General features: G+C 43.3%; 2 protein-coding genes across 2 annotated transcripts; both read right to left on the reverse strand.

Annotated features, from left to right (window-relative positions):
* Nucleotides 1–4815: 4815 nt before the first annotated feature.
* LOC139392145 (homeobox A1a) lies at nucleotides 4816–6789 on the reverse strand. The gene is made up of 2 exons (XM_071139877.1): nucleotides 6168–6789; nucleotides 4816–5189 (listed from the first exon to the last, which is right to left on the reverse strand). Exons 1-2 carry the CDS (start codon nucleotides 6781–6783, stop codon nucleotides 4816–4818), a joined length of 990 nt encoding a protein of 329 aa, XP_070995978.1. The 5' UTR covers nucleotides 6784–6789.
* Nucleotides 6790–8620: 1831 nt separating this feature from the next.
* On the reverse strand, nucleotides 8621–13310 carry LOC139391658 (homeobox protein Hox-A2a-like). Its single transcript, XM_071139072.1, has 2 exons — nucleotides 11951–13310; nucleotides 8621–11290 (listed from the first exon to the last, which is right to left on the reverse strand). Exons 1-2 carry the CDS (start codon nucleotides 12312–12314, stop codon nucleotides 10521–10523), a joined length of 1134 nt encoding a protein of 377 aa, XP_070995173.1. The 5' UTR covers nucleotides 12315–13310; the 3' UTR covers nucleotides 8621–10520.
* Between the last annotated feature and the right edge of the window lie 665 nt (nucleotides 13311–13975).

Raw genomic sequence — 13975 nt, forward strand, 5'->3', positions numbered from 1 at the left:
TCATCGAACACTTTATCCGCGAGCCTAATGGGTACCATCAACTAGGCTTGCACAAGAACACCAGGTGAGCAGAATCTACCGGCCGGAGTCAGTGAAAGGGTTGTTCTAACATACCTTTATTCTGAGGTCATACTTGTAAAAACATGAATTATACCTACAACAGATGTGTCCTGCTAAAACCGAGAAGGAGTATTGCTTTGTAGCTAGATTGTGACTGTGTTGTTTGCCCAGTGTGGTCTTTAAACTTTTGTTTGGGTTCGGGGCTGCTGTGACAAACAGCCTCGGAGAGGAACGGTGACCGCGGAATGACCCCGAGTTTTCTTTACTTTGTGTTTTTAATTCAATCCTCGTCGCCCTGGTACCCAGAGTTCATACGGTGTTCGTCGCCCTGGTACCCAGAGTTCATAAGGTGTTCGTCGCCCTGGTACCCAGAGTTCATACGGTGTTACTGCTGGTGTGGGGGAACGTTCAGTGGTTCCAAAGGCATCGTGTAGGCTACAGAAAGAAAGAAGAGAATAGCGGATAGGCTTCATATAGACAGACGGATATGAAACTCCAGGCAAAAACGACACATGTTGGTAGCCGATAGCCTACAGCTGGGTTCTTTTGGTAAATATGATGTATTTTGAATTCAATTGAATACAGGCCTAGCCTATATATCATAAACTGACATAGATATGGATCATAGCATGCATCATAGATAGAACTGCTGTAGAGCAGTTGCTAAAGATAGCCTATGTTGACTGTAGTAGTGAGTATAGTAACGTTGAGTATAGTAACTCTAACCATAGTAATATCTGATAGGTTGTCCTAATATTGTAATATTATTGCTTGAAAATACATTTATAATTTAACCATGGACCAACTATGAAGCATGAAGATTATCGAATGAATGTTGCAAGAACAACGTTTTATTTGAAATAGTATTGGAAATTATATTTTCTGTTTTGGCCATTTATTTTGGATAAAACTCGAACATTATAGTATAAATGTAATTTATTTTGAGATTCAAATTGTCAAACTACAAATAAATAAATAAAACCCTGTTTGTGGACTAATACTCTGGCACAATTAGGTGGACATGTTTTACAATGACACACATGTATTTTCCAATAGGCCTGTGTTAATACATGTCGTTATTTCCCTGTGCTTCCTGCATTATTGGCGTTTTAAACAAGTCTACACAAGTAATCGCATTAATGATTTCATAAGCACGGCCCTGCACGGTGACGCAAACGATATAGAGACAGACGCCAGCTCTCTATCCTCATGGCAAACAGAAAATATAATACCAACGGTAATTTTGTAGATATTGATTACATTTCGAAAGATTCGAAACCAAAACAAGGGTCTAGGTTTATTTTAAAAGAATATTGGACAAATTTGTGGAATTAAATGTTATATAAAATGATCTCTTAAAATGAATACATTGTGATCAATTGGCTTTACTGAAAATGATCTTGCAAATTTATATTATTTCAAATCAAATATTTGAAGCAAGGAAAATAATTGTATTTTAAATCATGTGAAACAATGAGCTCATTTTGGATATGCTACAGGCTCAACATTGGTGTAACATGTTATCGTAATTTAACATGCAAATAGGCTATTCAATATGTAACATTCAGTGAAAACACGTGTCATATTAGCAGGTCAGATTTTGAGCAGAGAAAACGACAAGTTCATTAATTGACTATTGGGGACTTTTGATCACATATTGTACACACCATTGTATGTAACATTTAAGAATAATTGTGTTCACGAAAATAGCATATATTTATATCTAAATAACATATATATTTAAACTGTGTATACAGCCAAGGGCCTCAACCAACTGGTAGGCAGGCCAATGTTTGAAAGTGGCTAGACGACCGACAAACATGACTGGCCTGGTCTATCAACCAACACAAATACCAAACCCCTGATGAACATCGTTGTTTATATGTATGACTATTTATACAGAAACACCCCTAGTATTCAGGAATGACGGTCTTTCAGGATTTTACCCTCACAAAAAAAGTAAAATGGGACAACAAGATGTCAATGTCTAATCAAACAATCCTTTTTTTTTTGTTGTCCAAAACTGATCAGATGGTGGCCCAATTTCAAACCAATAAGGAGAATGTCTATCATTAGAAATAACTAAACGTTTCCCAAACTCTCCACGGAAAAAGAAACGTCAGCATCACTTACGTTGCTAGTCCAATCGGTTCCGGCTATCTCCTGAGAGCCCGAGCTAGCTGGCGAGGCCTAGCGCACAATAGCAGCTCTCTCAGGTGGATTTCAACCTCGAGTTCAGCTAGCAGACATGCTTTGCCTGAAAAACGTAACGTGAAGTGTTCAGAATAAGTAACAGTTCTTTAAAGAAAAATCGGTCGTTTTAGACCAGTGTGTAAACTTACTGTTTTGTGGCAGCTTGAAACTCATCCAATTCATCCCAATATTTGCCTTTGCCACTTTCCAACAGCAACTAACCAAATATTCATGGTTGCAATCCAAATTCAAAATATAAAAGAAAAAGGCAGGTTAATGGAACTGTGGGTGTGTTCGGTGTGAGAGTGGTAAGGACGGTGAATTGGCTTACTATTTTGGTTTATTTTCATATCATATTCATATATTTATTTTCCTCAATGGAAGCTATTGAAATGAGGAACAATAAAAGTGTAAGTACCAGAGCACGTGTGTCCAAATAATACACACTAAACCCAGTCAACATTTGAAAATATATAGGTCCGCTATGTTTGTATGATTGTTTGATTCAACATCGCTAATGGGAGATGAAGCACAAGTAGTCCTACCGTAGTCCTTTGTTGTTGAAACAGTGTGTGTGTGTGTGTGTGTGTGTGTGTGTGTGTGTGTGTGTGTGTGTGTGTGTGTGTGTGTGTGTGTGTGTGTGTGTGTGTGTGTGTGTGTGTGTGTGTGTGTGTGTGTGTGTGAGAGAGAGAGAGAGAGAGGGAGCTCCTGACTTCATTGCTGACTTTATACTCTCCAGTCATTATGACAGACACTCATCTTCCCGTATGACCACTTACAGGTAATGCATGAACATATTGACATTTCTCTGTATCTATTGGACATAGGCCTACATCTATCTAATAGATCAATGGACATAGGCCTACATCTATCATATAGATCAATGGACATAGGCCTACATCTATCTAATAGATCAATAGACATAGGCCTACATCTGTCCTCTATTTGTCCTTCTCAATGTGGACAGGGGATCCGAAAGCGCATGACTCCCATTGCACACCGTTGGTACTTGACAAGTCATCTAGCACATTGCAATATTTGTACCTGCACCTTATGTACTGCCGAAGCCAAGTCACTGCCCATATTCAACCGTGGATCTAGAGCATCCTTTCTGACGTATCCTTTCCCAGCCTTATGCCGTCAGGGGGAGATGCCACACATCTCTGGTACCTTGAGGAGCCTGACAGACACACCGAAAATGACAGGAGCAGAGGGGCTCATCCTTGTCAATATCCTCCTCTCGATGTTTTAATCTATTACCTTTTTTTGTCCCTTCAATAAGCCAGCAGCTCGATAAGGTTGTCATCGCGAATGCCACTGACGTCTGCGCTCTCATCCCCTCCGTGGAAAAACATGCCTTTATTATGCCAATAATGCTTTAACCCATGGGACGGGAGTGCGCACGGCTGCATGCACTGACAACGTTTAAACTGGAACACATAAAGCCCTATGCTGGAGAGATAATGACGTTGGACTTCGGACATGAGAAACCTTAAGCTATTGTATTGTAGTCGATTACTATAGTCGGGTCATTCTCAGAGGCCTGTATACAGGTACAGTTGCAATGCTATCATATAAGAATAACACTATTGTAGTAGCATCTAGGGGCATATGGGTCATGTCTTCCACTTTCCACGGGTCTCCTTTGACAGAAATGGGCTCTGTTCCATTTTGACAAGAGATCCAAATTTGAATGCTTGGTCATGCATGGCGAGAAAAAAAGCCTATGATTATCCTTTTAGCCACAATAAACATACATCCAGAAAATGTCGTAGAGGCAAAAGCACTTTAATACACATATTTTGACCCGTAAACATCGCGCTGAAAAACCCTTTACATGTGCTCTGCTCGAATAAATAGTAACAGACAAGCCTTATAAGACATACGTCATCATCGGTCTCCAAACTGATAAAACTCAGTGTCCAATCAAGTATAGGCTACATGAAAGCTTGGCGTATCATGCAAACCTCACACAATACATTCAGATTGACACTCGCGACACTAGGATAGTACAAACACAGGCCGGAAACACAGGTTTGAAAATGATTCGGGAGGTATTCTAAGAATGTGCCAGCAGTGATTCCACACATAAGAGTTCTCCTGGTTGATTGTGCGTAAAACACAACTCCTAGTGCAAACAGTCTACGAAAGTAGTGCTGCACTGTCTAATGAATCAATCTGGCACACATGAGGTATTTGTTTCGTTGTGCAGCTTGTGTAGGTTATAAATCCAGCTCGTTGTGGAGCAATTGTACACTCTGCAGCATTTGACTTGGGAAAGTATCCCATGTGCACTATGATTACTCTACACATGAACGAACAATTGGAATAGAAATCTGACAGATTTGAACTCACAACTCCATGAACTGGTCAGATGTGTTACCCTGTTTAAACCACAAATTACAACACACCATAGATGAACCACGTAGCCAGGACAATAGCCCAATCTCATTGTCTCAAAATCCACCAAGTAGTGCATACATTTTTATATTTACCTTGTTCAAATTAATTTAACCTATCCGAATTAGGACTTGTATATTATATGTACTATATGTAGACCGTTTAGCTGGAGGAGTATGGGTCAACCCCAGAGGACACTGTTGAAGAGGCTGGAGATGGGGTGGAGGGGGCGGAGAGGGACTTGTCAGATCCGGCTGCTTTTTCCGGGCAGCTATCCCTCCTCGGGTCTGACACTGCGGCATTGGTGGGCAGCAGGCATTCCTTCTCGCGCTTCTTCTGTTTCATCCGGCGGTTCTGGAACCAGATTTTGACCTGAGTCTCGTTCAGCTGAAGCGCTGCCGCGATCTCCACGCGCCGCGCGCGGGTCAAATACTTGTTGAAGTGGAACTCCTTCTCAAGCTCGGTGAGTTGTTTGGTGGTGAAGTTGGTCCGGACGGTGTTGGACTGCCCCCCATAGCCATACTCCCCTGATCTGCCTGTAGAGGAATGAAGGGAGAACATGAGGGCTACCTGGAGGTCAGGACTAAATAAAGGCCAAGGAGGTTGGAGAACTGGCACATTTCTCCCAACCTTCTCCCAACCTTCTCCCAACCTTCTCCCAACCTATGATCCTTAGAAATCGTGTGCCATGCACACGTGTTTGGAAAGGTACTGTCATTTTTACGCACAATGGTTTAAATCCACCTTTTTGATCGCCAGAAGTTAACATAACTAAAAGTAGTTCAAATGTATATGTTGAAATGCACAACAATGTAAACGTTGCCACAATTACTTTGTGACATGTTCATTTTCACGCATTCAACCTTTCATGCATGCTCAAATCACTTATGATGACATCAGTGGAATGCTTCGTTACTTTGTATTCAATATTTTACGAAAGGCAAACAGTTCATCACCGTTTTCACGCCTCATGCGTGGGTATTAGATGCCTGCTTAGATGTCCACTTTCTCCTTCACCCCAAAATGTTCCATGCATTCCAGATATCACACCCAAGACAAACCAGACACCATACCAATAGCTTACCAGGCCTACAACTCAGGCTTACAACTGGAAATGATATATGGCCCAACACTTGAAAACACGTCCTAAAGGAGAGTTTGGCCAACTTGAGAGCTGAATACCATAGAACTGAATGCCATGTTGTTGCATCTAAGAAGCGTTCCATAATGTCACTCACCATGCGTAATTTGGATACGATCTATGTGGCGTCAGAATGGCTGCCATGACATTGTGGTGTTGTGTCTGCGTGCCATTGTGAAATCATATCTATTTGAAACTGCAATAGCCAAACCTTCATCCTCCACTCTGCACTTGGGTTACTTCCTCCAAAACCTGTCTTTACTACACCTGTTCCAATAATAACAGGCGGCCAATCGATCTATTACTCACACTCTACATTTGGGTTTATGAGAGGTGCATTCATCTGTCAACTTATGCATGGTACGGCACCCACCTGTCTTGGGCGGGTTCCTCTTCACTTTCATCCAATCGAAGGTCTGTGCGTTGGAGGCGCTCTCGGAGGACAGGGGCGAGCAGCACGAGTCAAGGTGGGCCGCGTGCAGGGGTGACAGCGGGTTTGAGCACCCAGAGAAAGGAGGCAGGTTCGCCTGCTCGTGCCCGCCACCATAGGTGGCGTGAGCGTACTGGAGCTGACCCAGGGGCGCTCCCCCGTAACCTTGGCGATGCTGCGGTACCATGGATGAGGAAATGTTGCCGGAGTACATTAATGGGGCGCACTGGGGGAAACCCGTGGCCGACTCCACTTCCTGGTTCAGTGCGTAATGGTTGTAGGTGGCACAGAAGCCCTGGGGTCCATAGCCCGAGCCGCAGGCAGGATGGGCCCCATAGGCTAAACCCAGAGAGCCAGTAGGAGTCTGGTAGGACCCCGTTTGGTGAGGGATGCCATCCGGGGAAGACCTATTGGGCATGAAGCGCTCATCCGCCCCACAGTTGTTCACGGTGACTGCGCAGGACTGGAATGTAGTAATTCCGTGGTCTGAGTGGAAAGCCCTGACTGAGCAGGACCCACCGTCGCCGCTCATCACAGAGTAATCTAAGAAGCTGCTCATTGTAGCATTGTCTCAGCGGGACTGAGACCGTCCACAAAAGGCCCGGTCTTCTGATGAATCTCTCCTTGTCTCACCCTGGGTGACCGTGCCACCTTACCGGTTCCCTGCCTTATCAGATAAGGGAGGGGGCAACACAGGGCGATATCAATGAAACGGTGGGTGGTCACGTGGACCGGGTCAGCCAGTGAGCTGCTTGGCCCTGTCCCCTTAGCTGTGACAGATTGGTGTCTGAGTGGGTATTTAAATTCCAAGCGCTCGTCGATCAAGGTGACGTGCTTCGGCACTAATGTATTGGCCGAGCAAACAATGAGCCCGGAGGCAGACACCGCAGACATCGCTCAGGTCGCATGTAGAGCGGGGAACAGCAAATACGGCATCCACTCTATAGCCTGCCCAGCTCGGATGACTGTCTGGAGAATAGTTATAGGCTATCCCAGACCCTCCAGGAAAATGACCTACTCTGTTTCTTCAGTATGCACGAGGTAAGGTGGCATTTCAAGATGAACAGGCGGATATGGAAACATAACTGAATGTATTTTGAGAGAGAGAGAGAGAGAGAGAGAGAGAGAGAGAGAGAGAGAGAGAGAGAGAGAGAGAGAGAGAGAGATAAGAGACTGTGTGTTAATATCGTCAGCTGGTTGGCATGGAGACGTGAGTCCCTCTCAACTGCAACTTACCATACCCGTGGGCCTATTCAACAGGATTCAACGTGCATTATGTTATTTCACTAGATTGGGGTCTGTATACATCACTTATGTATCAAGGACTTCCCCGTCGTTTGACCTCATCTCTGCGTTGATAGAGGGACAGAGGCATTGTAGGGTTTAGATTTCTTTGAGGCAGGCTAGCTGAGCCCCACGATGATATTTGAAGACCACAGAGTTGACCCATCACCAAGAATCATAGTGACACAGTTTTAATAGTGTTGCTCCAAAGGCCAGTGTAGGTTCCTCTCATGATCAAGTGATCAGCTGATTTAATATTGTGAGGTCTGTGTTGTAAGGCTCCTACAGCCTGAGGAGAGCCTGCTGCTTGATTATCCTGTTATGAGACCGTTTGAGAAATGAATGGTGAGGAAATATACTGTTGCAGAGAAAGGGTAAAAGATAGGGTGACTGGTACTCCCAGTTCTGGTGCTAAGCTCTCTCAATTGAATACAAACGGATTTATTGGCATGGGAAACATGTTTACATTGCCAAAGCAAGTGGAATAGATGACAAACACACACACACACACACACACACACACACACACAGAGAGAGAGACACACAAAACCCAAGTCATATAGGCTCCATCATAGTCACAAAGTATGTTTTTATATAACGTCACAAAGACATGTGACATGATGTTTCAAAATCAGTTGCAAGCTGAACTGTATGATCATTGTTATCGCACACAGATAGACACATATCAGAAGGGCACATATCACACGCACACTTTAACAAAGACAGAGAGAGGACGAGGGTAGAGTGAGAAGAGGGGGAGAGGGGTTTGCGCCCCTACTGGATGAGGAGAGGACTGTATGGCCTAGTGTCGGTCATTCTTACAACAGCCTCTTTTCCTTCTCAGCAGTATTTCCCCCGCGGTAGTAGATTAGCTCACATTGAGCTTCTAGAGCACAACCCGTATGAACGCTGATAGGGCCTATCTTACATCTAGCATAAAAACGGACTGACACTACAAGACTCTTAATTCTAAGAAATGCAAGAAAGTATCACACTCCTTCCTTACTCTTCCATTTTCTCCCTTCATCATCTCTCTCTCTCTCTACAACGGTGCACACAGCCTAGCCCCTAGTAGTGCGTGGGCGAGAGAAAAGGCGCATTGTTTCGGAATGATTTCGTTACCAGCCTTTGGAAAGGAAAGCCCACGTTGGACCAGAGTTGTATAGCCTAGGCTTATATGGCAGCTTTCCTCTTCGCATATGTGCATAGCCTATACACGCCCACTGCCAGTTTGTTTTTAGGAAGTTAAATATTGGCTAAACGTCAGTCCAGTTAAATGTAATAAGGCTATGCACTTAACTTTGCAATGCTACGTTTTATGATCGATCCATGCTATGTAGCAACCGGTGGTTAATATGCCCACAAGCATAAGCATGTTGAGTGATGTAGGAATGTTATAATTCTACTCAAATTTCAAACAACTTGCACAGTGAAATGGTCAATACACACATTTCTCCAAGACTGTGGATAAATATATTTCTGCAAGAACAAAACACATTTATAGCCGAAAGCCATTTTGCCCTAATAGATTATTCTTATGAAAATTTAAATTTAACCAAATGTATTTCTTGGCATAGGCCTACACTGTTCCCCAATCATTAAATGCATTACAGCTATTTTTAGAAAATATAAAAAGTTTAAAATGAATACTAATAGGCCTGCAGCAGCCTGTTTTGAAATAGGCTACTTATAGCACGAGGGGTGACATGCTTCTGCCGCCCTCTTCCCTGCACGCTTGGAGAGCCCGCGCGCTGTATTTGAACAGCTATAAAAATGAATTATTACCAAAAGCCTACAAAGCTTCCGCGTTTTTGGCTTCGAATTGCGAATCCCATCCAAAAACATTTTATTTGTGCGTTATACATCACAATTGATCTCTTTGATGCCATTCTTATTAATGACGGGGTTTGATTTATGAGCTCGGAAAACATGGCTCGAGCATTTGCCTCCCCATGCACCCAGCACTGGGAGCTCGCACTACAGGGAGCCATGCTATTGCTAGCCTACCATGTTTACAATTCTACTAACTTTACAACCAGAGCAAGTAAAAGAGGACATTTATTCAAATATACTGTAAAAGAGGACATGTATTCAAATATACTGTAGTAGGTAAGCTTATGGAGTCTGTTGTATAATCGCCTCTGAGTTACATGAAATTGGACCAGAAAAGTTTTCTAAATAGTTTCTGATTCAAAATTGTAAGATGATGTTTTTATTCAAACATTTTTTTAACTAATATAAACTTAATTCTCGAATTCCACCGCTATTTAAATCTGTGAAAATAATTTTAAAGGTGCTAATTTGAAATGAACATAAACAGAATGCAATCTCAATGGCTCTAAATTGGTGCATTGAGATTATTAAACCTCATCGATGAAGATTTGTGTTTGTTATTTTTTATCCCAGGAAATGTTATGCTTACAATATAATATAAACCAGTCATTTATTAGAATTACTATAGAATTCATACTCAGAGATCAGGCTATATTGGCCTGCTTACATCAGACTATTTTGACTTGCAAATTAACGATAGTACATTTGTATTCAGGATTAACTAATTAACATTTCATCGATTGGTTATTCCTCCTTTCTATTTTTTGGACAAATATATATTTGATCATAATTACACTTTACACTTCATAAAACGGTTTGGATAGTAATAACTGTACACAATCTTGCAATTTCCTTATGGTAAATCAGATTTATTTCTAACAAAAATAGTAATGGAATTGTAAGCTATACAAAAATAAAATTACCAGAATTCATATTATTGTGCACCTTTACACAAATTGCATCTTGAGAAATCAATTTGTTATTGTAATTACAAGCCACAACTGTATATTTGTCCAGACTCTTACCTTGAATTAACCGACTAATCAATTAATCAATAAAAATAAAATGTGCCGATCATATAGGCCTAAAACAACCACCAAAATGAAATTCATAGTTAAACCAGAGTTTGAATTCTTTAAATGTTCCGGTTTGAAAGTCTTGTTCTATTTTTGATTGATTTCAATAGCTCAGATGTTGCAAGTCGATTGTAGTTAGTGACTCCGAGAAAAAGTAGAAGCTGTCCGTAGATATGTCCAGATTGTCCACGGGGCTGTCCAGGGATTCTGACAAACTGGGCGAAGCGGCATCGGAGAGGTGAAGGCAAGAATCCGAGGAGAATACTTGGAAGTCGTGTATTGAGACGTCCAGGGCCGCGGGACTACCGCCATTGTCCGGGCCAGTTGCAGAGCCGGAGCCTATTGTTGGCACGCAGCCTGGAACAGTGGGTGACGGGTTGAGAAAATGTTTCAGATTTTTGTCATTGCTGCTCAGTGGCGAAACTGTATAACTTTGGGCCTCGCCATTGTGCGGACCAACATTCTGTAGCTGCTGGGAAGAGCTCAGCGAGTTATGCTGAAAGGAGCAGGCCTCTCTTTCCATAAGGGCCCCGGTCACTGTATTGAGGCTCTGCTCAAACAGCGAGCCATCATCCTCCTCGTCGTTGCTCTGGATTCCGTCCCCGGCGCTCAGTCCTTTCCCCTCGCCATTGTGGTTCTCCTTGCATTGGGTCTGCCTCTTGTGCTTCATCCGGCGGTTCTGGAACCACACTTTGACCTGCCGCTCGGTGAGGTCCAGCAGGGCGGCTATCTCCACCCTTCTCGGTCGGCACAGATACTTGTTGAAGTGGAACTCCTTCTCCAGTTCCAGGAGCTGTGTGTTGGTGTATGCAGTCCTCAACCGCCGGGAGCCCCCTCCCCCTCCTCCTCCACTTTCTAGAATCTCAGGGGAGCCTGAAACAGCAGCACATAAACCATAAGATTAAGAAGCATTTCAACATGAGCAACAATTACTTGATAATGCACATATTACGCCCGAATAGACACAAACCACCAGAGAGTAAGTAGCCTATTCCACACAGTGGCCACTTCAGCAAAATGGCCGCTCATTCAGAGCAGCACCCAATGCATCCCTTTACCCACAAATATTATAGCAATATGTATATTGATAAATAAATGCACACTATTACACTAAGTCCTATAGTGTACCATATGTACCTAATATTCCCTCAAAATACAGCAGAGAGAGAAAGCGGTAGTGTAGTCCAGGCCGGTGTAGGCTAGCTGATATACTAATGAATGCCCCAGCTGCCCCGCACCGCAACACTAGTCCATCACTCTTCATTACTGTCACACATCAGAACTCTGGCACAGCTCGGCGAGGAAGGACAGCATGGAAATCAAATACATGATTTTAAATTACTTACCTTTTCCCAAACTTTTAGGAGAAGTAGAGTAAAAAATATGTTGATCCCAATCCGTAATTGTGAACAGGAAATGAATGTCAAATATGCAACTTGGTAATGACTAGCCTTACCATTCCTTCAGGTGCTTAGAACGTACATTCTGCATAAAAATCTCGACACTTTAAATTGCCCCATAAAAACCACCCACCTTTCGGGGAGAAGCATACAGGTCCAGTCGTTATGGCTGTCGCCGTGGAAGTCGGCAGGTGATTCTTCTTGGAGGCTTTCTTCTCCCGCATCCAGGGGTATTCCGGGGGTAGGGAGGCGGTGGGCAGCGGGCAGCATCCATCCGGACTGAGTCTGGGCCGGCTGTGCCTCGGGTGGCTGCCCGGGTTGAGGCTGGGAATGGTCTGCTCAAAAGGAGGAGGAATCAGTGTCGAGCGTGAAAGCGTCGAACTCTTGATTGATGAACTTTGAAATGAATCACCGACAGGGGGGAAAGATGTCAGGCACTCAGCAAGCGACGGCTGACTATTGATAAAACCGCTCTCTCGCTCGAATTCGTAATTCATCTCCGGTCACTGCGAGCCGGGGGAAGTTTGCTGCGTCTATTTTTATTTGTCGCGGCTCAATGAGAAAGATAGACTTTTTTCAAATTCACTGATTACGGCCGTATGGTGAACGAGCTGCTATTAAACTATTGAATTCATGGAGACAAGGTGGAAATTGGAACGAACTGCCTGTCACATGATTACTTCTGCCCAATGACAATTTGGGGTTTAATCAAAAGAAGCCACTGTCTGCTTGATTGATCTAAAAACTCTGGTAAAGAACGCCTCGTCTATGCGGGGAAGGCTGTTTTTATTTACACCTTTGTCTCGTCCCTTAACCCCCCCCCCCCCAGTCAACTCCACTAAGCTATAAATGTGTTTTTAGAATGGCCGCCTGCGCGCTGTGACAGGGAAGTAGCTACACTTGCTCGTGCACTCTTCTTTTCTGGTGTTGAGTATGTCAATAGAGAACGCCCCGCGCCACGCAAATCACGCAAATCACGCCAATAGCTAGCTACATGCTATGCCTGCGGTCATTAGCAAATTTAGCCATTCATGTAGAGTTCCGTCAGGGAAAACACACCGCAAAAACTAATACTGAGGGCTCCTGACAGAAACAAGACCAAACAATCCAATGTGTTCCAAAGCGGTAGAGCTAACCATATAGACTGTGTTCATAGACGTTCTGTTCAATACAAGCATCTATGGGCTATATAGGCAAGGCTCATACATTGATACACACAAATGGGAACTTAGAGTCATACTTATTGTGGCTAATGCTCACTACGATGCCATGTTACTGTCACCCACTTGTGTGCAATATGTTCATTACACATGAAGAAGTGAAATATTGTGCATAACACCCAAATACCCAAATAGCCTATACGCACGCGCGCGCGCACACACCCAAATAGCCTACACGCACGCACGCGCGCACACACACACACACACGCTATACAAGTGGTGTATGTACTATACAATGATACGAACCTAATGCAAAAAAAGATATTTCAAATGTCAAATTGAGCAAATTGTGCATCTGCATACCAATCATGTTCTGCTTCACTTTAGTCCACAATGCTTTGGGAACCGTTACTCGTTCTCTACCTCTATAAAAGACAGCACTTACACCACTCTGAATAGTACTCCCGGGTTCACTAAAGTAAGGTTGACCGATATTCTAAAAATAATCTGGTCTGGTCTTTATGCTGCTTCTCTTGCGGGTTTTCGCCGGATATGGGAGGTTTTAGAAGGCGTCTGAGGCCAGGTGTGGTGGGTGGTGGGTGGTGGGTGGACAAGTGCAAGAATGGAGAAAAGGATCCTCTTTACATTTGATCCTTTTTTCTCACACATTTGTAATACCCCTTTGTTTTATTGAAAAGTATAAACCAAACCTGCCATGGGAATAGGTCGTTTTAACGAATACATTGCAGGGATATTCTGTAGAAGGACATGTGTATTGACTGAGCAGCTCCCACAGTGTTTGGTCATTTGCACGTCCAGTACAATCTGTGAAAGACACATTTGGGATGTTTTTTGTCAAACAGCCAGGAAGTAGCTATGTGTTTTCTTTAGAAAGTAACTGGAATAGTGAGTTGGAGAGAGGAGAAAAATAAGTGGTAGGCCTCGCTCAGTTTATTGCTTATATACCAAACAAAGAATCCTGGAAGCCTGCGCGCGAT

Source organism: Oncorhynchus clarkii, chromosome 32 (assembly GCF_045791955.1).
Source record: "Oncorhynchus clarkii lewisi isolate Uvic-CL-2024 chromosome 32, UVic_Ocla_1.0, whole genome shotgun sequence".
Classification (NCBI taxonomy): Eukaryota; Metazoa; Chordata; class Actinopteri; order Salmoniformes; family Salmonidae; genus Oncorhynchus; species Oncorhynchus clarkii.